We start from the raw sequence: 27,247 nt of genomic DNA, 5'->3' as shown, positions 1-27,247 counted from the left end.
TTTTTAAATTATTTTTGTTTTTTAATTAAAAGACCAACAAATTTAAAATATTTGGATTATTACGGGTAACAAATTAATATTTGTTTATTTCTATTAAAAGATTACGTAAAAAGGAGTATCCTGAAATTTTATAAATAGAGACAAAATTTTCCGTTAATTTCAGAATTATTTTGAATTTATAATAGTTGATCGACTATTAAACCAAATTTTGACAAGCTGAAGCGTAGTTTCACCTAATAATTTACTGATTACTACATTCAATTAGGAGATTAACTTTTAATCATTCTTTACAAATATATTATAATTTTATAATATTATTTGTTTAGTTTGTGGAATAGATTTTATAAATGTTTCATTATCAAGTTGTATTTTTCAAATAATAGCATTTCTTAGATTCGACAGTTAATTTGTCTATTTGGTTATCATACACCGATTCGTTCAAAACCTAAGTTTCGTGCTGCAGCTTATTTGAAAATATATTCGCATTCAGTTATGATTTTTGGTGAATACCCTCACATACTACTACAATGAATTAAATTATTAAATTTTGATCATTCTTTACAAATCTATTTTAACTTTATAATATTATTTGTTTAGTTTGTGAATTAGAGTTTATGATTAGTTCATTATCGAGTTGTTCTTTCTAATAATCTGTCATTTTTTGGATGTATAATAAAGGTTTCAATTTTCATCCAAAGACTTATTCGTGTGAGAAATGTGTTTAACTTTACATACTTTACCTCTTAATAAATGTATTTATATTGTATTTTTTGTATTTAAAACATTTTAAAAAATGTAGTTGATCTCTTTAAGTATTGATGTATAGAAGTTTGAAATGGATTATAACAATAAGCTCATGGTTTCCAGAGGTCTTCTTTATTAGTAAATCTAAAACAATTTATTATTGTCATAAAATAAGGCTTATTTAAAGCAGATAATATTTTTCACCGAAATCTTATATATTTATTATAATTTTCAATAGTTTGATTCAAATAGTGTTCATAGGTTTGATCATTTAAAATATTTTATGATACAAATAGTAGGACTAAAAAACTTGTTTCATATGATTTTAGTAATTTTTATTCAGTGTATAACTTTATTTTGATTTTTTTTAAACGAAGATATCTGATGGTAATTTTAAACTATTTACTCACTGTTTTTTTAACTTAATCCATTGATCACCCTTTAAAATTTATTGGACTATAAGAATTTTTAAATTTAAAACAAATTGTATCCTGTGTATAATATCAATTTTATAATTTAATTGAAAAGTTTAATTTTTTTTTTTACATTTTTAGATTTTGAATTTTAAAATCCCCACTAAAAATTAGACTCAAATAATATTTTTCTATATAAAAAGAGAGAATTTCTCAATTTTTTATTTACATAATTAAATTTTACAACCAACTAAAAAAAATTTCTGATAGAATTTTCTTTTAAAATTGGATGAAATATAGGGTAAACACTATTGATAGCAACCTCATCAGCAGATTCATTTATGAGTAAAACAAATTATATCATTTTTTACGAAAATATTATAATCTTATGATATTTATTTGTTCAAAATGTGACCAAAAGTTCTCAATTTCTTATCATTAACCTATGGTATGAAATTATGAACCTAAAGTTTTTGTTTTGAATTGTGTTGATGTTTGGAATTTATTCGAACTGAAAAAGTGGGAGGTTTTATCAGGTTTGCGAAGTCTCAAAAAGTTATTATCATGTTTGTTTTCATGACATATATTAATGAAGTTTAGTTTATGAGGTAACTTGGCTTTAAGCTTTTTATGTCTCGGTTTCAATATGTGCAATTCATATAGCTAGGGTATTTTTGGGTTATATGTAAATGATCTAATATATTTTAATGTATAATTTTATGATGTATTTTGTATTCTGAATAAAATTCACTTGATATTGTAGCTCAACTCTTCTACTTACTTTCATTGCGATTCAAATCTATTACTAAATTCAAAATATCTTGTCTCTCATTTTGTTGTAAAATTGACTATGTTCAATACTGATAAAAAAATTCAATTCTGCATATAAACTTCTATTGTTTTAATTTTTGTTTCAGAATTTTAAGATTTTAATTTTATTATTTTATTTATTAATTAATAAATTTGAAAATAAAATAAAATTACTCTATATAAATTTAATTACTGAGATTAGATTCTCAACAAAAGAAAAAAAAAAAGCGGAGTAAATTTGAATGTAAATAATCCTGTGAAAATTATATTTAAATTGATTTTTAAAGAGGTTGAACTACTAGAATAACTTTACAAAATAATAATATTTATAAATTTTATAGATAAAGACAATATTTTCCATAAATTTTAGAATTATTTGAATTTACAATAATTGGAGACCTAATCCTTTGAGTTCTTTTGCGAATTAGCTGTGTATTTTTGGTGCTAGTTTATTTCACTACAGTTAATTAAAATATTAAGTTTTGATCATTCTCTACAAATACATTATAATTTTATAATATTATTTGTTTAGTTTGTGCAATTGAGTATATAAATGTTTCATTATCAAGTTGTATTTTCCACATGATAGCATTTAATAAATTCAACAAATTAGTTTTTCTTTTTATTTAGCATATACTATTGTTTCATTTTAACATTTGCAACGCAAAAATTGTGTTTAGGATATACTTTAGACTTCGGCTTTTGTGAATATGTTCACTCACTACTACAATTAATTAAAAAATTAGTTTTTAATCATTCTTTACAAATATATTATAATTTTATAATATTATTTGTTTAGTTTGTGAAATAGAGTTTATAATTATTTCATTATCGAGTTCTATTTTTTATATGATATCAATTTTTCAATAATTTCTAAATTGGTTCTTTGTTTTGATGTTACCATTGTCAAATAATTAGTGTTTAACGTTATATACCATACCTCTTAATAAATGTATTTGTATTGTATTTTTTGTATACAAAACAATTCTAAGAATCGTAGAAAATTTCTTATCTAACTATAAATGCTTAGAAGAAGGAAATGGATTATAAAAATAAGCTCATGGTTTTTTCAGAGGTCTTCTTTAATAGTTATTGTAAATCAGTTTATTATTGTCTCAAACGTTAAAAAATACCATTCTCTACCGAATTCTTATAAATATATAAGAATTTTGAATAGTTTGATTTAAAGTGAGTTTATAGATTTGTAACATTTGTTTGATATAGATAGTTAAACTAAAGATATAACTTTATTTTATATCTCCTCTTTAAACACAGATTTTTAAATGTAATTTTAACTATTTACTCACTAGCTCTGCTAAGTTAATACATTGATCGTTTCTTTAAGTTAATTCATTGACCAATTTCAAAGATTAACCGACGAAAAGGATTACTAAATTTAGAACAATTGTATCCCTGTATAATAACAATTTTTTATAATTTAATTAAAAAGTTTAATTCTTATTTCTTATTTTTAAATTTTAAAATCTCCACAAAAATTAAAATTAGATTAGATTTTTCTATATAAAAAGAGAGAAATTCTCATTTTTTTATTTACATAATTCAATTTTACAAAATTTACTTAGCAACTAGATCCCATTTGAAATTTTAGTATAGTTTTTTTTTTGAAGATAATAAGTTGGGTCATTGAGTTTATCAACAGAATAAAAAAATCAAAATATATCTTTTTTTACGAAAATATCATAATTTTATGATATTTGTTTGTTTAGATTGTGATCAAAAGTTCTTAATTTCTTATCATTTAACTATGGTATGAAATTATGAACCTGAAGTTTTTGTTTCGAATTGTGTTGAATTTTAAAATTAATCCGGATTGAAAAAGTGGGAGGAATTACCAGGTTTGCAAAATCTCAAAAAGTTATTATCATGTTTATTTTCATGACATATATTAATGAAGTTTAGTTTATGAGGTAACTTGGCTTTAAGCTTTTTATGTCTCGGTTTCAGTATGTGCAATTCATATAGCTAGGGTATTTTTGGGTTATTTGTAAATNTTGATACTTTTTTTTTTTTTTTTTCTTAATTCGACATACATTTAAAAACTTAGCTTAATACAGTTTAAATTTAATTCTGCATATAAAACTTCTATTGTTCTAATTTCTGTTTCAGAAATTTATTATTTAAATTAATTAATTAATTATTAAAATTAATTATTAAAATTACTATGTATAAACTTTGACTACTTGGATTCTCAACAAAATGAAAAAAAAAAGAGGAGTAAATTTGGAATTAAATTATCCTGTGAAAGTTATATTTGAATTAGTTTTAAAAATTAAAAGAAGTTGAATAACTATTTTATAAATCAATATATAAGTATAAATATTTAAAACTTTATTCTTAATTTTTTTTTTGCTTCATTGTGATCTTTAGCTGCTTTTTAATTATCAATTGTTGATTGTCTGGAAACTTTTCTATATTCACAAGTTCCAAATGATAATCATTCTTCACGAATAGATTAATTCAGTTCTAATTTTATTTGTTTGGTTTGTGTTGCTCTTTTTACTATATGATATTGACTTCACATCAATTTATACACGTTAAAGAGAATATCAATTTGTATGCTTGATGTTATAAGAACTACTTTCAATTTTACATTTTCTCATTCATTATTCAGATCATCATTAGAACTAAAATCTTCAATTTTCACCTTGAGGTGTTACTAAACTTTAATGACTATTAATAAACATATAAAGTATTGAAAAATAAAAAAAACTTGTTTAAGAACATCTTGTACAAGTTTAAGAACATCTCCAAATGCTAAAAATTCTTCATCTACTAAAGTCAGGAAAGTTCAATTAATTCTGTTTATACTTCAATTTAATGTATGTAACTATTTATTTGTATTTTAATTTTTGACTTGTAGAGTTCAACTCTTTCAACAGTATTGTTTCGCATACTGACTATTTCTTGTTCAAATAAATTAATCATACTGACTTTTTGATGTATTCGCTTGGTAAGAAATTTCCGGGTTGTTTGACGAGGGAGAGGTTAATTTCATAGATTTTTGTTACGTTAAATGACAACTAAACAATTCATGTTGAAGATCAACAAAAAATTTCTTTTATTGTTCAATCAATTGTTGCAAAAAGAAAACAGCGAAAGTTGAAGCTAAATTTTTATTCAGAAAAATAATGAAGAGAGTATTGATTCTTGGAGGTTTTGACTGCTTACAAACTATGGGATCATTATTACTTTCTTTCATTTATTCTGAACTACGAAAAATTTGATCTAATGTATCTTCTCTATGTATTGCAACAATACTTATATATTGGCAAGAATTTCTTACAAAAAAAAAAAGAACAGAAAGAAAATAGCAAATTAGTTTTTCTACACTGACTGATTAGATCATTTTAAACAGCTGACTACTAATACTTAGTATATCATCATTATCAATGAAATTTTTACCAACCAAATTTCTGACATATGATATCGATGGAAATGATCTATATCCCAGAGGAAAGATTTTGAAATGGTATTATCAACAAGCTAATTAGTAATACACTTATAATTTATTCTCGAGAGTTTCGGTAAATAGAATCTGACTTTAGGAAAATCTAGAAATACGTGGTTCATTTAACGAACATTTGATTTGTTCCTAGTCTTGAAATTTTAATTTACAATTGGAAACATACCGATTAATAACTTGTGTTGTTGACAATAGAATTTCACATTATGTGATACTATAAGAGTTTTTTACATTACGTGATTATCATTTATATGCAGTAAAATTTTATTTAGTAAATTAGAAAATTTTTTATTGTTTAAATTTTTGTTTCGAATTTTAGATTTTAATAATAATATAAAATTTTCTTTTGCATTAAAGATCAACAAATATATTATTTTTGGAAAATATCGAGTAACAAATTGATAATTGTTTATATCTATTATTAAATATTACGTAATAAGGATTAATTTAAAATTTCATAAATAGAGACAAAATTTTCCATTGAATTCAGATTTTTTTTTGAATTTAAAATACATGATTGATAAATCACTTCATTGAATGATGGTTTTGGATAAAAATGACACATAATATTGTAAATTAGGAAATTAATTTGTTATCATTCTTTACAGATATATTATACTTTGATAATATTATTTGTTTAGTTTGTGGAATAGAGTTTATAAATGTTTCATTATCAAGTTGAATTTTCCTCATGATATCATTTCATAAATTCAACAAATTAGTTTTCCTTTTTGATTAGCATACAGAACTGCTTTATTTTTCAATCTTAGTAGCTGCTCTTAAGGTATTATATTCTGATCTATGAAAGACCCTCACATAACACTACGAATAATTAGAATATTAAAGTTTGATCAATCTCTACGAATATATTATAATTTGATAATACTATTTGTCTAGTTTGTGAAATAGAGTTTATAAATATTCTATTATCAGATTGTATTATTCACATAATAGCATTACATAAACTCAACAACACAGTTTTCTTTTCAATTTTCACACACTGTTCTTTTTGTAACTAGTTAATGAATCATACAATTAATAAAAAAACAGTAAAGTAAGAATAAGAATGACAAATATTAATAAGTAACTACAATGTATTGAAAATAAGTGTAAATAAGAGTAGTATATGAAAAAAATAAAACAAATAAGATAAAAGTAGGAATATTAGGATATGAATTTAATCTTAAGGATATAAAATAAATCCTAATAGATGTTTCATAAAAAACCCTTTTAATTCCTAATTTGGAATTGACAATAAAACGAAATGTCGTGTAATAACAACTCAGACTTATTCATTTAAGAACTATATTTAATGTTACATACCATACCTCTTAATAAATGTGTATATGTTGTATTTTTTGTATTCAAAACATTTCTAAGAATTGTAGCTGATCTCTTAATTAACTATTAATGCTTATAAGATTGAAAAGGATAATAACAATGAGCACATGATGATTTCAAAGGTCTTCTTTAAAATTTAATCCAGAACGGTGTAATATTGTCAAAATCTAAGGTCGATTCAAATCACTAATCATTCTCTGCCAAAATCCTATATATTTATGATAATATTGAATTTTTCGAGCTAAAGAGAGTTAATATATTGTATCATCTGAACTAGTATATGATACAAGTAGTAGAATTAAACGACTTGCTTTATATGGTTTTAGTTGCTACATAAAGACCCTAGGCGTTAGAACAAGCAAAACATACATTCTATTTTCTTATTTGTATGCCTCGTTGCCAACAAGCTTGATCTGATGAATGTGATTCAATTTAGTTTCAATTCATTGTGTATCTTTATTTCGTATTTATTTGAACAAAGAAAACTAATTAAAATTCTAGACTATTTACTTACTGGCTTTGTTAAATAAATTCATTAATCATTTTCAAAATTATTCGACTAAAATTAAATTTTTTATCTAGAAAAAACTTATATCCTGTATATAAAATGAATTTTAATAATTTAATTAAAAAGTCACATTCTTTTTTATTATTATTCTAAATTTCAAAATCTCTACAAAAATTATAGTCTACTTACTTATTAGATATTAATTTATTATAAAAAGAGAAAATTTCTCATTTTTTTTTTAATTAAAATTTTCAAAATTTACCAACCAACTATGTTATAAGTTTTTAATCTTGAAATTTAGTACTAATTTTTTATTTAAATATTCCAGGTTGGATTTTACCATTTACCAACAGAATAGAAAATCAAAATAGATCATTTTTTACGAAAATATCATAATTTTATGATAATTGCTTGTTTAAAATGTGTTCAAAAGTTCTTAATTTCTTATCATTTACTTATGGTATGAAATTATGAACCTGAAGTTTTTGTTTTGAATTGTGTTGATGTTTGAAAATTATTTGAACTGAAAAAGTGGAAGGTATTACCTTTTTTATGTAATCTTGAAAAGTTATTATCATGTTTGTTTTCATGACATATATTAATGAAGTTTAGTTTATGAGGTAACTTGGCTTTAAGCTTTTTATGTCTCGGTTTCAATATGTGCAATTCATATAGCTAGGGAATTTTTGGGTTATTTGTAAATGAATTAATATATTTTAATGTATAATTTTATGTTGTATTTTGTATTTTGATAAAAATTTATTTGATATTGTAGCTCAACTCTTTAAATTACTTCCATTGCGATTTAATTTTATTACTAAAATCAAATATCTTGTCTCATACTTGGTTGTAAAATTGACTATGCTCAGTAGTGATAAAGAAATTCAATTCTGCATATAAACCTCTATTGTTTTAATTTTTGTTTCAGAATTTTTAAAATTTAATTTAATTTAATTATTATTTAATTTATTAATTATCACAATATAAAATATTAAAATTACTATATATAAATTTAGTTATTGATATTCTCAACAAAATACAAAAAAGAGGGGTAAATTTATATTTAAATTATCCTGTGAAAATTATTTTTAAATTGATTTTTGAAAGAGGTAGAACTACTAGAATAACTTTACAAAATAATATTTATAAATTTTATAAATAAAGACAAACTTTTCCATAATTGTTAGTATTATTTGAATTTACAATAATTGGAAACCTAATCATTTGAGTTCTTTTGCGAATTAACTGTGTATTTTTGGTGCTAGTTTATTTCACTACAGTTAATTAAAATATTAAGTTTTGATCATTCTCTACAAATACATTATAATTTTATAATATTATTTGTTTAGTCTGTGGAAAAGAGTTTATAAATGTCTTACTATCAAGTTGTATTTTCCACATGATAGCATTTCATGAATTCAACAAATTAGTTTTCTTTTTATTTAGCATGTACAATTGTTTCATTATTAATATTGTGCTGCGGCTATGTTTGAAATTAATATTCACCTTTGACTTTTTTTTTGGTGAATATCTTCACTCCTATTACAATGAAATAAAATATTAATTTTGATCATTCTCTACAAATATGTTATAGTTTTATAATAATATCTGTTTAGTTTGTGAAATAGAAATCATAAATGATTCATTATCGAGTTGTATTTTTTACATGATTTCAATCACTGACATTAACGTAATGGATTTTTTAATAGATTTTTATTGTGGCCAGATTTTGGTGTTTGAATAATGTGTTTAATTTTACATACCATACCTTTTATTAAATATATTTATATTGTATTTTTTGTATTCAAAAAATTCTTACGAATTGTAGTTGATGTCTTTAACCATTAATGCTTTTAAGATTGAATTGAATTATTACATTAAGCTCATGATGTCTTCAAAGGTCTTCTTTGATTTTAATCTAAAACAGTTTATTATCGTCAAAAAGACTAAATTAAATATCATTCTCTACCAAGATCTTATAAATTTATGATACTTATCAATATTTTGATTTAAAAGGAGTTCATAGATTTGTATTGTATTTTTGATACAGACAGTAATCATTTTTTTTTCAGTTGCTTCATAGATTCACAAGAGATTTGTTTTCTAACAAGTATACTTTGGGGTAACAAATTGGCAAGTACGATTTTAATGAATTGTATAACTTTATTTTGTATTTCTTAAAACACAGATTTTTATACGTTTACTCAAACTATTTACTCACTAGCTTTGCTAAATTAATCCATTCATCGTTTGTATATAATTAATCCATTGACCATTTCAAAAGTTATTCGACAGAAACTTTTGTAATTTATAAAAAATTATATACGTGTATATAATATCAAAATTATAATAATTTAATGAAAAAGTTTAATTCTTATATTTTTTAAATTTTGAAATCCCCACAAAAAATTAAACTTAGATAATATTTTCTATATAAAAAGAGAGAATTTCCCATTTTTTTTTTTATTATATTTTACAAAATTTACTTACCAATTAAGTTGAAGTTTTCTTGTTTCAAATTTCTCATTTCAATTTTGATTTAATAGCAACATTTTTCAATTTTTAGTTAAAACATAGGAAAATTTAATTGATAGCATCAGCTACTTCATCAGCAGATTCATTTATGAGTAAAACAAAATCTACCATTTTTTACGAAAATATCATAATTTTATGATAATTGTTTGTTTAAAATGTGACCAAAAGTTCTCAATTTCTTATCATTTCCTCATGGTATGAAATTATGAACCTGAAGTTTTTGTTTTGAATTTTAAAATTTATTATGACTAAAAGATATGGGTAATATCGCGGACGCGATGATATCCTTAAAAGTTATTAATATGTTTTATATCATGACAAATACTGATAAAATTTAGTTTATGTGCATAACTAGGGAAATCTTGATATATTTGTGGAGAAGAATATTATGTTTTTAATGTATAATTTTATTTTGTATTTTGTATTCTGAATAATATTCACTTGATATTGTAGCTCAACTCTTTCAATTACTTTGATTACAATTCAAATCTATAACTAAAATCAGAATATCTTGTCTCATACTTGGTTGTAAAATTGACTGTGCTCCATACTGATAAAAAAACTTAATTCTGCATATAAATTTCCTGTTGTTAAATTTTTTGTTTCAGAATTTTTAAAGTTTAATTAAATTAATTATTTAATTAATTATCACAATACAAAAGAAATAACAAAATTAGAAATAAATAAAATAATATACAGTAATTTATTGAGATTCTCAACAGAAAATAAAAAAGTGGAGTAAATTCATAATTAGATTATCCTGTGAAAATTATTTCAAATTAGTTTTAAAAAATGATGGAGGTTGAATAACTAGAATAATTTTTTAAAATTATAAATATAAATAACAATTTATTCTTAAATTTTTTTTGCTTCAATGTACTACTTAGCTACTTTCTACTGCTTAATAAATTACCAGCCGGATACTTATCTATCTTCATAAGTCCCCAAATGATAATCATTCTTCACAAATAAGTTATTTCAGTTTTAATTTTATTTGTTTGGTTTGTGTTGCTCTTTTACTATATGATTTTGACTTTACATCATTTCAATTTGTATGCTTGATGTTATAAAAATCATCTTCGCTATTTCTACTTAACTTCAGAATTTATTACTAATTCAACACATCACCAACTTAAACTGGTCTTCATTTTCAGCATCAGGAATAACCATTTTTAAGAAACTAGTTGCTTGTTCAGGAATCATCTTCTCCAATTAGATTGGTCAGGAAAGTCTTGAATATTCTGTGTATACCTCAATTTAATGCATGTAACTATTTATTTGTATTTTAATTTTTGACTTGTAAAGTTCAACTTCTTCAGCATTACTGTTGCGCTTACTGACTATTTATTGTTTTAATAAATTATACATATTGACTTTCTGATGTATACGCTTGGTAAGAAATTACCAGGTTTTCTGACGAGGGAGAGGTTAATTATTTGACAAATTTAATGTGTTACGTTAAATGAGAACTAAACAATACATATTGAAGATCAACAAAAAATACTGTTGTTTAATCAATTGTTGCAGAAAAGAAAACCACAAAAGCTAAAGCCAATTTTTTTTTCAGAGAAAATGGTGAAGTAAGCATGATTTTTGAAACCATCTTTGTCTGCTTTCAAAACATGATTTATTTTAGTTTCTGTAGTTTATCATTAATTATTAAAAGTATTATTAACTCTTTTCAAGTCAAACTCTTCGGAATAATCATAAATTGACAATATTTCGGTAATTAATGAATAATATTTGATTTGAATTAATCTTAATCTGTGACAATAACAAACTGCTTTTGATAAACTATAAAAAGCGATTTTTAAGAAACATCGTGAGCTCAGTGTTATAATTCAATTCAATTTTATAAGCTTAAATAGTTAAAGAGATCAACTACAATTCTTGAAAACATATGAATACAAGAAATACAATATAAATACATTTATTGAGAGGTAATGTATGTAAGATCAGACACATTCCTTACACAAATAAGTCTGTGTAAGGAAATTGAGAATGAAAAATCCAAATTTGTAAATGCAAGAATCGAGCCATGTGAATTTCAACAGCTTTATTATGAAACGTTTATGAACTCTCTTCCACAAATTGAACAACTAATTTTAAAAGACTATAATTTATTAGCTGAAAATGATCCAAAGTTGATATTATAATTCAATGTAGTAGTGAGTGAAGATATTCTCACAATTTAGTTTAGCAGAACATTCCTTTAACATCTGCACAAGGTTGGAAAGGAATTTTCAATGTTATGGATAATTTTTAATTTCAAAGATGCTGCTGATCGAAACTTTAAAATGAAAAAATCAGTGTATGCTAATCAAAAGGAAAACTATTTTATTGAATTTATGAAATGCTATTATGTGGAAAATACAATTTGATAATAAAACATTTCTAAACTCTACTTCACAAACTAAACAAATAATACCATAAAATTATAATATTTTTCTAAAGAATGATCAAAAATTGATTTCCTAATTAATTATGGTAGTGAGTCAAGGCATCACTGAAACTAAAGTAATTTGCCAAAGGAAATTAAAATGTTGATTAAGTATTGTAGATTCAAAAAATTCTGAAATAAATAAAGAATTTGTCTCTATTTATTAAATTTCAGGATACTTCTTTTAACGTGTAATCTTTAATAGATATAAAAAATTGTTAATTTGTTACCCGTGATTTTCCCATTTTATATTTTTGTTAATTTAAAAAATAATTTAAAATTTGAAACAAAATTTTAAACAATAAAAATTAAATTATTAAATGAAATTTTACTGCAAATAAATGAGAATCACATAATGTAAAAAACTCTTATATCACCACAAAAAATAAATTCTTTTGCCAATAACACTAATTTTTAATTGGTATTTTTTCAATTGTAAACTGAAAATTTAAAATTAAGTTCAAAGCAAATGTTTGGTAAATAAGCTACCTCTTACCTTGATTTACCAAAAGTCTCAAGAAAAATTATACGTATAGTTCAAATTGGTTTGTAGACTCTACTATTTCGAAATCCTTCCTTAGGGATATAGATCTTTTTCATCAATATCATATGTCAGAAATTCGGTTGGTAATAATTTCATTGATGATGATGAAGTACTAAGTTTCGGTGGTCAGTTGTCTAAAATTAATTGATTAGTATGTGTAGAAAATTTAATTTGTTATATTTTTGATTTCTTCTCTTCTTTTTTGTAAAAAATTTGTACCAATTTATGAATTGTTACTACACACTTCATAGGGAAATACTATATTTTAGTTCATAGGATTGTGTCATTTTTATTATTATATGATACAAATAGTAGGATTGAAAAACTTGTTTCATATGATATTAGGCCTCATAAAACCCGGGGAATTTGTTACAACAAGCAAAACATACAGTTTATTTACATAGCTTTGAGCCAACAAGCTAAATTTGGTAAGTGTGATTCAAGTAAGTAATTTTAATTTAATGTATAACTTTATTTCATTTCTTTAAATACAGATTTTTAAATGTAATTTTAAACTATTTCCTTTTGGTTTTGCTAAATTAATTTATTGGTCATTTTGAAGATTATTTTACTAAAAGAATTTTTAAATTTAAAAACAAATTGTTTATCTGTATTATATCAAAATTATTATAATTTAATAAAAAAGTTTAATTTTTTTTTTTTCTCATTAATTCTTGAGTTTTAAAATCCCCACAAAAAATTAAACTTAGATATTAATATTTTCTAAATATTTAAAGAGAGAGAATTTCTCATGTTTTTTTTCAATTAAATTTTTTGATTTTAATTTTGGTATATTTTAATAGCAACATTTTTAAAATTTAGTCGAGACAACAGAGGAATAATATATTGATATCATCAGCGACTTCATACGCAGATTCAATCATGATCAAAACAAAATATATCATTTGTTACGAAATTATCATAATTTTATGATATTTGTTTGTTTAAAATGTGATCAAAAGTTCTCAATTTCTTATCATTTACTTGTGGTATTAAATTATGAACCTAAAGTTTTTGTTTTGAATTGTTTTAATTTCTGAAATTTATTTGGAAGGTATTACCGGGTTTGCAAAATCTCAAAAAGTTATTATCATGTTTGTTTTCATGACATATATTAATGAAGTTTAGTCTATGAGCATAACTTGGGAAAGCTTGATTTATTTGTAAATAAATTAATATATTTTAATGTATAATTTTATATTGTATTTTGTATTTTGATTAAAATTTATTTGATAATGTAGCTCAACTCTTTTAATTACTTTCATCATGATATAAAACTATTACTAAAATTAAAATATTTTGTCTCTCATTTTGTTGTAAAATTGACACTTTGCTTAATACTGATAAAAATATTTACTCCTGCATATAAATCATCTATTGTTTTAATTTTTGTTTCAGAATTTTAAAAATTTAATTTTTATTATTTAATTATTACAATTTAAATTAATTATTTATCACAATACAAAATATAGAATTACTATGCATAAATTATAGTTAGTGAGTTTCTCAACAAAATATGAAAAAGTGGAGTAAAATTGTATTTAAATTATCTTGTGAAAATTATATTTAAATTGATTCTAAAAATTGAGAGAGGTTGAATAACTAGAATAATTTTTCAAACATATAATATATATATAATATAAATAATAATTCATCTCAGTTTTTTTTTGCTTCAATGTACTTCTTAGCTTTTTTCTAATTTTCAGTTAAGTATGAATAGTGTCATTACTATATTCACAAGTCCCAAATGATAATCATTCTTCACAAATAGATGAATTTAGTTCTAATTTTATTTGTTTGGTTTGTGTTGCTCTTTTTCTGTATGATTTTGACTTTACATCAAATTTTATATGTTAAAGAGGATTTCAATTTGTGTGCTTGAATCATTTTCGTATTAAGTAATCTTTCTTACTTTAATCTTCATTTTATTGACTAGATTTTTTTTATATATTTTGCCTGGAAAAAATAGTTTTTCAAATTTCACTTCAAGAATAATTTTAATAATTAGTAATTTGGTTTAGAAAGTCGTTTTTCAATTAAAGTGGTTTTTAAATTTTTATTAATTCTGTTTTTGCTTCAATATAATGCATGTAACTATTTATTTGTATTTGAATCTTGTCTTGTAAAGTTCAACTCTTTCAACATTACTGTTGCGCATAATGACTATTTATTGTTGAAATAAATTGATCATTTTGACTTTTCAATGTATTCGCTTGGTAAGAAATTTCCTAGCTGTCTAAAAAGGAAGAGGTCAATTATTTAACAAATTCTTGTTACGTGGAATGTTAACTAAACAATACGTATTGAAGAAAGATTATCTTATATTGTTTAAACAATTATTGTAGAATGGAGAACGACAAAAGCTAAGGCTCAAATTTTGCTCAGAAAAATCATGAAGTAGGTATGACTCTTGGAACAATCTAAGTTTATGACTGCTGTCAAGCCTCTGATTTGTTCTAAGTTTTTGTGGTTTATCATTAGCTATGAAAAAAATTATTTATTCAAGTATAGTTTTTTCTTGTAATGTTTTAAAAATATATATCTTGATCTGAATTTCTTACAAAAAAGAAAAAAATAGATCAAAAAAATAACAAATTAGTTATTCTACACTGACTGATCAATCCCTTTACAACAACTGATAACCATTGCTTAATATAATATCATCAATGAAAATTTTACCATCCAAATTTCTGACAAATGATATCGATGGGAAAGATCTATATCCCTGGGTCAAGATTTTGAAATAGTAGTATCTACAAACTAATTAGGAATATACGTATAACTACTTCTTGAGAGTTTTGGTAAATAGCATCCGCTCTTAGATAATTCAAGGAGAGAGGTGGCTTGTTAACCGAACACTTGATTTGTTCTTAATTTTGAAATTTCAGTTTACAATTGGAAACATACAATGTATTTATGTCCTTAACAATGGAATTGGTATTATGTGATACTAAATGTTTTACATTGTATGGTTCTCATTTATATGCAGAAAAGTAAAAAAAAAAAAAATTCTTTATTGTTAAAATTTTTGTTTCAGATTTTAAATTATTTTTATCTTTAATTAGGAGACCAACAAATATAATATTTGGACTAATACGGGTAACAAATTAATATTTGTTTGTATCTACTAAGGATTACGTAAGAAGAAGTACCCTGAGATTTTATAAATAGAGACAAATTTTCCATTAATTTCAGAATTTGTTGAATTTACAATAATTGAAAACCCAGTCCTTTGAGTGCTTTTACAAATTACCTATAATTCTTTGGAGCAATAATTTCTACAATTAAATAGAAAATCAATTCTTGATCATTCTCCACAAATATATTATAATTTTATAATACTATTTGTTTAGTTTGTGAATCAGAGTTTAGAAATGTTTTATTATCAGATTGTATTTTCCACATAATAGCATTTCATAACTTCAACAGATTAGTTTTTCTTTTCGAATTAATTTCATTCATTGATATATATTTATTTGAAAATTTTTGTTGATGTTAAAATCCTTATTTCTTAATAAACGTATTTATATTGTATTTTTTGTATTCAAAACATTTTCAAGAATTGTAGTTGATCTCTTAACTAACCTAACAAGAACGAATTTGTTTATTAAATCATCTATAAGGTATAGAATACTAACGATTAATCAAGATCAACTGATAAATAAAGTTTAATCCCTTAAAGTTATTTTCTACCTTATAAGTTTACACAGGATTGAGATATTAAACTATTTATTGTCTTAATATTTATGTTTTAAGAAATAATGCAAAAATCCCCAACAAAAGTATAGAGCAGGTTCTGTATATAATATTTTATTATTCAAAAAATTGTTTCAGATTTATAAATTAATAAAATGTATATAAAATTATTTTGAAATATAAATAAAATTAATTAATAAAAAACAATTAAAATCCCACTAATAATTTTGTTTAAAAACGTATTAATTCTAAATTTTGTGTTGTGTTTATGGAATTTGAAAGGGGTTGAATTTGTATTTTGAAAAATTATAAATACTTCTGAGTTTCACCAAAAATTTCTCAAGTTCTTCTATAACTATAAACTAATTTTGTGTGTTTTTAAGTGTTCCAGTGCTGGCGATATGTGAAATATAAAAGGTAAATAACGGGCACAGTAAGATTATTATACCTTACGAATGTTTCATTGAAGATTGATTCATTTGTTTGGTTTGATATATAGAATTTATATAAAGTTTGTCATACATTCTTTATATTTTTCATTCCTACTGCATGCTTTTTTATTTACATATGCTCTAGCTTTTTGAAGTATGAATTCTTCTCCTTTGCTTAATTTGAAAACAATAAGTTTAAGGAAAGAGTTTCTTTGTGCGGACGACAAGTGACACTATTATTGCATCCCTTAATATTGATTTTCATTTTGAATTAATAAATGTTATATGTATTTTGTATGTTAAGTTCCAAAAATTTTGAGTTGTAGACAGTTTATCTCTTTATTTGTTCATCTGTTATTTTGACTCTTTCCCATAGCTTAATCTATCGTTTTCTCAACATTACGAACAGTTTGAAACTTTCAGAATGCAAATTTGCACTTCCTTCTCATTACATCTCATTGATTACAATAATAAGTATATTACAATAAGCAATTTTTTCAATTATCTATGTAGACTATTGTAATAAAAATTTATTATTACATATTATTTTAGTGCGAATTTCTTACAAGAAAACAACAGAAAAAAAAATATAACAGACTACTTTTTCCATACTGACTGATCATATTCAGTTATAACAGTAGATTACTATTACTTAGTATATCATCATCATCAATGAAACTAATATAATGTCAAAACCAGATAAACCATTATCAGCTACAGTTGAAGATCTAGTACAACTAAGAGCAATCATCTCACAATTTCAAGCAACTTATAAATCAATTCTTGAAAAATCGCCAACTCCAGAATTATTTGAATACTATTTAAAGTTAGGGAATGCTAAAATTGAAACAGGTGAAGCAGTAAGTACATTGGATAGATTAAAAGGAATTATTGAAACCCCACAAATCAAAGTAGCTGTTAGAATACGTCAATTAGGTGAAGCTGAAAAATTACCATTTTTAACTGGATTATTAAATGTAAATTTCAAAGCAGCTGCAGGTACTGATCAAACTTTACAAACTTTCTTAGATATAATTCCAACAGTTGATGATAAAACTAAGAAGTTGTTGAAATTTAATGATGAAAGCACCAAGTTATCAACTGATTATTATTCATATCCACCTACATTACCATTAATGGCAAATGATTTATTATTAGTCAGAATTTGTACAGATAAGTCATATAGACGTATTAGTGACTTTGTTGAATCAAAATCAATCAAGTATAATAATTCACATAATGCAAAATTGGCAATAAGAGGTAGATCGATTATGGATTTCTTATTACTAGAAATATTGGAAGAAAAATTTCCAAATTTATATGAAAATGATTTGGTGGTTATAAGAAGTAGATTGATGTCTTCTGAACAATTAGCTAAATTTGCCTTTGGGTATAATTTAGTTGACTCAATGAAGTATAATCTATCTTCAGATGCAAATATTGAAGAAAAAATGGTCATATGTGGAAATATTTTCTTATCTTATATAGCTGGTCTACAAATGGAAAATTATGACTTGAAAGAAATTAAATTGTGGTTGAAAAAATTATATGAACCTTTGGTAATTGATTTAAAAGCATCTACAACTCCAATTGGAAAAATTGCATTAATTGAATTAGAAAATTTATTTAAATCTATAACAAATTTAACAAAATTACCATTCGATAATATTAAATATGAAATTGTTGAAGTAAAATCAGATCCACATCTTGCTCATGTTTTAGTTGGTGGGGAAGTTTTGGGAGTTGGAGTATCTAGTGTAAGTTTTGAAGATGCAAAAGATCGTGCAGTTTTAGATGTTATGGATAATCAAAATAGTATAAACAAGATTTTCACAATTATGAAAGAAAGTTATTTAAGAAATAGAGGTGAACTAGTTCCGGTCGATCATAATCAGCAACAATCCATGGCAGTAGCAGTTCATGATAATTACTCTGATCCACATGCATACCAAACTAATTCAAGAGATGCTAATACAGCCCCAAGATCACAATATAGAATGTCTCTGGTTACATCAGAAGTATCACAAGGTATACATGAACAATATCCATATCAACAAAATTCAATGTATCAAAACCAAATGCCTCCTCAAAATGTCGGTTATCAACAATCTCCACCACCAATGCAAAGATATGGTCAACAACCTACATATCAACAACAACCACCACCACCACAACAACAACAACAACCAATGTTTTCACAATTTGGTCAACCACAACCACTACCACCACAAATGCAAATGTCAAGAGGTTCACCACACAATTCATATCAACAAATAAACAATCAAATGAATAGTTTTGGAGTTCCAGAACCAGTAAGTGCTTTCAATCAACCAATAAATTGTCCAAGAGTTCCATTATCAGTAAAAGAAATTAATATGCAAGCTAAAAATGATTTGTATGCCATATTAGGACCATTACAATTAAAAGCTGATTATGATGTTAATCAAGTTGGTACTGAATATCATACTATTTGTTCATGTAATGGTATTCAATTAGGATTTGGTGTTGATACAAGTAAAAAGAAATCAAGTCAAAAATCTGCTATGGCAGCTTTAGATAATCATGGTGCTTTACATCAATTAGGAGTACCAAATCGTTAATTGGAATAAATTTATTAATTATATACGAATACATACTCTATAAAATGTAACTACTACTCAAATTTATAGTTTATATTTCATAGCCAGTTGCTATAATAGTAAATCCCACAAAGCGTTTTCCTCAGGAAACTCATGATGAATTAAACTAACCAATACATAATTTTCATAAACTGAATTTAATAATTTAAAACTCTCAGATTGTTTCTTATAACATCTTGACCATTCTAACCATAATAAAAATGCTTCTTCATTCCAAGCTTTAAAAGATTCATAATCTATTACTGTAGGTTGTATAACTTCTTTTGATGGAAAAACTCCCCAAGTTACTGCATTTTTAGATTTAAAATTATGACTTTGATTTATTGGTAAATTTGATTCTATTTCTCCCTTATTATTACCTGCATAAAAAGTAGTTGATTCATCTAATTGGGGTTTAAGTTGTTCCCAGTCCTTTTTAGGTATAAATAACTCAACAAATGATTTTTGATAAATTATACCATTTGGAGGTCCCCAACCAAAAATATTATCTGTTGATTTACATCCATTTACAGCAGGTTGAGAAGCAACTGAAAACCAACCTTTCTCATTCAATTCAAATAATTGTTCTTGTATAATAGCAGTTTCTGGAGATAATGAACTATCAGCCCATGGAACAACATCAATTTTACCAGAAAGATAATCTATAAAAATTGAACTTAATTGTTTTGTAGTTGTTGGTGAACCCCATTTTGTTATTGCTTCCTTGGGGTTATGAATTTTTAAATTTGGTCCATACCCATCAATTTCTCCATAAGCTGGTGAATTAGAATCACCAAATCTACCATTGGGAAAATCGTCCCATGTTGCATCTTTACCTAATGCTCCTTTACCTCTACTTATTTCAAATAATGCCTTTTTATTACTGTATAATAATTTAGTATTCATTGATTTACCTACTACGTTTTCATTTATTGATGATTTTCTTCTTTGTTGTTGTGGTTTTTGACCATTTGGAATTTCTTCATCTTCGGAATCTGAAGCTAATGCATCTTCATTTTCAAATCTTGTTGATGGACCTTCCAAGATTGGATGTAATACTTTTGATTCATTTATTATTGATGCTACTGCTTTTTCCAAGTTTAATGTATAAAAATGATAACCTTTTAAATTTGTTGATTTATTAATTTTATCAATTATATCACAAAGTAATTCAACTCCTAAAGATTTTACTGCATCATCATCATTTTTTATATCTTCAAAATTATTATATATGGTTGACGGTATTGTTGCATGTGATAATTTTGTAGCTCTTGTGAATACTTTATGGGTTGTAATAGGCATTAGACCAGGTATCAATGGTATATTTTTGAGTTCTGGTTCTTGTTTAATTAATTTTTCAAAACTTATAAATTTATCAACATCAAAAAATAATTGAGTTATTATGAAATCAGCACCAGCTTTCACTTTTTCTATTAAATAAGGTATGTCCTTTTTAGGATTTTGATTTGAATTATCAGATCCATCAACATGTCCCTCCGGATAAGCAGCTACTCCAATACAAAAATAATCACCATAATGTTCTCTTATATATTTAACTAAATCAATTGCGTTTTTGAATTCACAATTTGGTGTCCAATATTCTTCTGTTCTTGCTAGATCTCCTCTTAATGCTAATATGTTTCTTATACCATTTGTTTTAGCTCTTGCTAACGCTTCATCAATGACTTCCTTGTTGGTGTTTGTACATGTCAAATGTAATACTGTGTTAAGACCAATTTTCTTTTGACAAGTAGCTGCTAAATCTAAGGATTTTTCACTAGTTGAACCACCAGCTCCCCATGTAACTGTAATAAATAATGGATTAAATGCTGATAAACGATTTAATCTTGCTAATAAATTTCTAAAACCTGAGTCTGTTTTTGGTGGGAAGAATTCAAAAGATACAAATTTTTCATCTGGACCTAATGAATTTATAAGATCTTTGACAGTACTCATATTTGGTGGTTGTTGTAATGAATAAAGGTTATTGTGGAGTAGAAAACTAATTTACATGTTGCAGCGTATGTATTAATTATTTTTTTTTTTCACTCGGGAATCTATGCATTAAAGTTAATTTTTCAATCTGTTTCATACAAAGAGCATAAGATCTACACAGATACTTGAATGATAATTAATTGATTGATCTATATACTTCAAATTACATAGATCTCCCAATACAAGACTATTTAAACTATTGTGATTCTAAGTAACCAAAAATTATACTGCACTGTAATCACCTCTATTACTACTATTCCCAGTAAATTTTTCAATAATTTCCCTAACAAAACTTGGTAAACTTTTCAATAATTCAATAAAATTTTCAATTACTTCTTTAAGCGCACTTTGAAAATCAATTGCATTACCTTTATTATATTGAAACCAAGCACCACCAATAATATAAATACTTAAAAATAAAACTAAAAAGATAAAAATCCAAGTAAACCAACCCCATGATTCTCCATTGTCATTTTTCTTCTTGTTGTTATCTTTATCATTGTTTTTATTGTCATTATTTTTCTTTTTATCTTTATCACTTGTAATACATGCACCTTTTGACAGTATTGCAATTCTTAAAGTTTCACCATTCCATTCATTTGATTTTATTTCATAATTATCAATTTTTTTATCACAATTGAAACTTAATTCCGCATTTATTAATTGATCACCCCAATTAGCCCCCTTTATACTTACAATTACTCCATTTTCACCATTTTTACCTAGTGTTGAATATGATTTTTGAATATTTGAATTAAAACCAAAAATTTCTGATACTATTGGTTCTTTATTATCTAATAATATTGAAGTTATACCACAAATATCTGAATTTTGTGGACAATCTTTTAAATTGTTATTATTATTATTAATTGTTTCACATATTCCAAAATTCCAAGTAATATTAGTTTTTGATGGTGGTGTATTTTTTATTGTTGACACTGTATGAATACCTTTAATTAATTCCAAATTATACGGCTGAAGTTCTTTTACTGAACAGTCAATTGCATTTGTTAATGCCAAAGTACTTGATAAAAGTATTAAAATTGATTTAAACATTGCAATCCTTAGATTTTGATGATTTTGAAGATAAAAGTTTGAATATTTATAAAGTCCGATAACTAAGCAAATCTAGAAAGCGAAAAACTTGAATTTATCAATCTAAGAAAGTAAATTGATCCTTTGAATTAAAAATTATTGAATAGATTGATGTATTATTATTTCGATAAAACCTATCAAATTGATTCAAGTTTTTTATGCCTTAATGATCTATTTGTAATATTAAGTTTATTATATTTCGTCTCTCTCTATCTTTTTAATTTTTTTTTTGTCGTTCGGAATAAAAAAAATTTTGAGACATCTTTTAAGTGTCGGTTAATTTCATCATGCGACACCAAAGATATTGTGGTTTTTTAATATTGTGACCTCAATGAATCGAACAATTTCAAAAATTTCATCATTTATCCCCGGTAAAAATGGCCAAAGGTTTATAAGGTCAAATTATAACTTAGCTACCTAAGTAAGAAATAACTAGCCCTTATCCAGCGAATTATATAGATAGTATTCTCTAATTCTTACATACCATACCTTTAAGAATTAAATATTCACGTGAATATTTTTGGTAGTACAAATAATATTAATTTTTACCCCACGATCTTTTTTTTAATTTGTAAGGAGATTAAACAAATTAAATTGAATATTTCAATACACAATTTTTGAAATTTTGTTACATTTTTCTTTTCTTTTCTATCAAGTCAAGTTTTACCACAACAACTTATTTCATATACTCATTTCAATTACACTTATCACATACATTTATAGAATCTTAATCTTACAAATATGGTAAAAGTTACAGTAGCTGGAGCAGCAGGTGGTATTGGTCAACCATTATCATTGTTATTAAAATTAAATCCTCAAGTTTCAGAATTATCATTATATGATATTGTTAATGCAAAGGGAGTTGCAGCAGATTTATCACATATTAATACACCAGCAGTAGTTACAGGTTATCAACCATCATCCAAAGAAGATAAAACTGCTATTGTAGAAGCTTTGAAAGGTTCAGATATTGTTGTTATACCAGCTGGTGTACCAAGAAAACCAGGAATGACAAGAGCTGATTTATTTAATATTAATGCTTCTATAATAAGAGATTTAGTTGCTAATATTGGTAGAACTTGTCCAAATGCTGCTATTTTAATTATATCAAATCCTGTTAATTCAACGGTACCTATTGCAGCACAAGTTTTAAAAAAATTAGGAGTTTTTAATCCAAAAAAATTATTTGGTGTTACTACTTTAGATAGTGTTAGAGCTGAAACATTTTATGGAGAATTAACAAATACTAATCCTTCTTTATTAAAAGGTAAAATTTCAGTTATTGGAGGTCATTCAGGTGATACAATTGTTCCATTAATTAATTATAATACAAATATAAGATTATTAAATTCAGATAAGGAGTATGAGGGATTTATTCATAGAGTTCAATTTGGTGGTGATGAAGTTGTTAAAGCTAAAAATGGTGCAGGATCAGCTACCTTATCAATGGCTTATGCTGGTTATAGATTTGCTGAATATGTTATAAAATCATTAACAGGTGGTGATTCTATTGTAAATAAAGTCCCAGATTCAGCTTATATTTATTTACCTGGTATAGAAGGTGGTAAAGCATTTTCAGAAAAATATTTAGGTGGTATTGAATTTTTTTCAGTTCCTGTTTATTTAACAAATGGATCTATTGCTGGTTTTATTGATCCATTTAAAAAATTAAATGTTAGTGAAAAAGAGAAAAAATTAATTGATGTTGCTTTGAAAGGTTTGAAAGGTTCAATTGATCAAGGTATTGAATTTGTTAATGCTTCAAAATTATAAGTAATTGAATTTTTGATTTTATAGATTTGAATATAATGGATGATCAAATATAAAATACTCAGAGCTTTGTAGAAATTAAGAGCTTGTCATGGTTCTAAATACTTTTTTGGCAACTCCTATAAGTTTTGCTCTCTAATGGCCTCTAGGAACATGAGACGATTTGAATAATGATTGACCTTTTAAGACGGAAGCCTTTTCTTCTAATAGTATGCAGATAGCGAAGAAGTATAAAAAGAATAGAAATCAAGAGTAAACTTTACAACCTGACACTCGGTCAATATTAGTTAATACAAAATACATAATACAATTAAAATTTATTAAAAATTCATCAAATATGACGAAGTAAAATCTTACCACTTACACATTGACACATACATACGTAGACAAAAGTAATAAATATGTAAATTTTCTAAAAATAATGGAAGTAGACGACATTATGAAATTAACCAAACTCAAGCTCTGTAAGTTAAAAATATGAAACAAATATTATCCACAACTGATACTTGGCTAACATCGAGGGTGATGATTATGTTACTAAAGTAAACAATCTCACCTATCATTGGAGCATTCAAGATTCTTCACTACTTTACGTTAGAAGAGTTATAAACAATCTTTTGCTGATATTGCCAAATTTAAGTTATTCTAGACCACAACAAAACACCAATTTTTAACATTATACATAACCGACATATAATGTTGAGAATTAGTAATTTTGAGAACTCAAACAAATCAAAATAACATTAAATAAAATATTTTTCGTAATGAATGAATCTTGTGTAAACTTGAACATAAACATACTTTAAACACTTTAAATTTTAAATCTAAAATGGAAGAAAAACAAACAGTAAATTATAGCTATTTTTAGATCCACAAGCTATTTGCTGACAATAATATTTTAACTCATTCCAGTCCACAGCAAAACTCCAACTTTCTAACATTATTAAATTATCAAAATGTAATGTTGAAAATTAGTAATTTTGAAAATTCAAACAATTTAAAATAATATTAAATGAAATATTTTTGTAAAGAATGAATCTTGTGTAAACTTGAACTCATACTCACTTTGGAGATTGTGAACTTGCCGAAGAAGAAAGCTGCAAGAACCAGCCTTGCTTTAGAATCTTCAGTGGTATCACATGCTTGTCTTAAGTGTATATCATTGATGAAAAGAAATTTTTTTAGATAATATGTGTCCAGATTAAACCAAGAGGAAATTTCGTGTCTATTTATATAATTTTTAGTGACATATTTTTTTATACATTTAAAACGGACAGTAATAATTAAACTTTTTTGTTATGAAATTTAAGGGGTGAAAATAAAATAAAAATAATTTTAATTTAAATCGTGAAAAAATTAATTAATTAATTAAAATTCTGAAACAAATTTTTAAACAATAGAATTATAGTAATAATCCTCGGAACTGTATTCAATGGTTGTTATACTCTTACAAATTAGTACCTCTTTGAAATTTCGTTTAACAAAAAGTAATTAGATTTAAATGTGTTTGTGATGAACGGATGATGGATATAGTATTATTGTACATTAATTGGTGAGTTTGATTTAAATTTAGTATCTTGTGGCGGATAACAGTCTAATCGAAAATAAAGTGACTTCGATTTTAAACAATTGAAATCTAAAAGTTTTCTCAATTGTCTAATAATACTTTATTATAGTCTCTTAATAACCAATTTTAAATTAATAGATTTTATTCCTTGTTTTAGAGATCATCTACAATTTGAATGTCAAAATAAAATTAAAGAATTATAAATATCTACTAATTTAGAATCATTAATTAAAAATGTATACGTACGAACAACGACAATTGAATTTTAAAAAAACAAAAATTTAAAACTTCAAATGTATCAATTAAATTTTACAGATTATTGATTGAGGAGTATGTCAAGTGACCCCCCATCCAAGATTGTTGTAATAAACAAAGTAGAGCACGAAGTAACAACCTCTATTCAAAAATGTTTGCTAAGAGATCAAAATCTACAAATCATAGTTTTAACAAATTAAAGATACACATAATATAATAATAAAATCGTTTATTAAAAAACATATTTTTTGAAATTTAAGAGTTCAATCAAAAAGTAATATCCAGTTATTGAAAATTCAAAATTAAAATTCGCTAGAATATTTCTCTACCTTTCATTTAAAAAAAAAAAACAGGAGAACATTAGTAAAAACTCATAAAATATCATAGTATGATCATGATAAATTCTGAAATTTCAAAGTCACAAACTAAACAAATGATATTATTAAAAATATAAATTATTCGTAAAGAATGATCTCTTCCCTTTTTTGACAAATTTGATTCAAGTAGCAAAAAAACTTAAAATACAGTTACCTTGAAAAATCCTCAGTCAAACTTGATTGAAAATTAACAATAAATTGAAAAAATATAGAAAAAATCATTTCTATTTATAAGTTTTATTTTTTCAAATATTTTATTTTCATCCCTTTCTGAAATTAATAATTTAAAAATAAATCACAAAATCAATAAGTATTTATTTTTAGAGATATTTGAATTTATTATACAGATAAATTATTTTCAAAGTTTTGAATATGTTTTTAAATGATTCAATACTAATTAGTTGTTATTAAAACAACGTGAAGACAAATAAAAGAATGGATTTTGGTTGAAAAGCTATACTAACTCAAGTTAATGCTCTAAAATAACTTTTTACCTCTCAGATTTAGTTTGTTACACTATATCTTGCAATTTAGATGGACATTTAATAAGCAATGAAAAAAATATAAACATATATATTAGTGTATTGAATTGAAAGATGGACTTTGTCAAATCAAGAGTCTTTT

General features: G+C 24.4%; 4 protein-coding genes across 4 annotated transcripts; 2 read left to right on the top strand and 2 right to left on the bottom strand. All coding sequences in view use genetic code 12, as the record gives it.

The window, feature by feature from the left end:
• Window positions 1-17,632: 17,632 nt before the first annotated feature.
• On the top strand, window positions 17,633-19,546 carry KGF54_003343 (uncharacterized protein; the record flags this gene model as incomplete). Its single annotated transcript, XM_051763921.1, has 1 exon — window positions 17,633-19,546. One exon carries the CDS (start codon window positions 17,633-17,635, stop codon window positions 19,544-19,546), a length of 1,914 nt encoding a protein of 637 aa, XP_051619403.1.
• A 90-nt stretch (window positions 19,547-19,636) lies between these two features.
• Window positions 19,637-21,520, bottom strand: KGF54_003342 (methylenetetrahydrofolate reductase (NAD(P)H); the record flags this gene model as incomplete). Its single annotated transcript, XM_051763920.1, has 1 exon — window positions 19,637-21,520. One exon carries the CDS (start codon window positions 21,518-21,520, stop codon window positions 19,637-19,639), a length of 1,884 nt encoding a protein of 627 aa, XP_051619402.1.
• Window positions 21,521-21,781: 261 nt separating this feature from the next.
• KGF54_003341 (uncharacterized protein) lies at window positions 21,782-22,615 on the bottom strand (the record flags this gene model as incomplete). The annotated part of the gene is made up of 1 exon (XM_051763919.1): window positions 21,782-22,615. The coding sequence occupies one exon, from the start codon at window positions 22,613-22,615 to the stop codon at window positions 21,782-21,784; it is 834 nt and encodes a 277-aa protein (XP_051619401.1).
• Window positions 22,616-23,395: 780 nt separating this feature from the next.
• On the top strand, window positions 23,396-24,427 carry MDH1-3 (malate dehydrogenase; the record flags this gene model as incomplete). The annotated part of the gene is made up of 1 exon (XM_051763918.1): window positions 23,396-24,427. The coding sequence occupies one exon, from the start codon at window positions 23,396-23,398 to the stop codon at window positions 24,425-24,427; it is 1,032 nt and encodes a 343-aa protein (XP_051619400.1).
• Window positions 24,428-27,247: the final 2,820 nt, after the last annotated feature.

This window comes from Candida jiufengensis, assembly GCF_024610255.1.
Source record: "Candida jiufengensis strain CBS 10846 chromosome Unknown scaffold2, whole genome shotgun sequence".
NCBI classification, from domain to species: Eukaryota; Fungi; Ascomycota; class Pichiomycetes; order Serinales; family Debaryomycetaceae; genus Lodderomyces; species Lodderomyces jiufengensis.
Note: the sequence above shows the minus strand (reverse complement) of the source record. Positions and strands in the feature narration are given on the sequence as shown.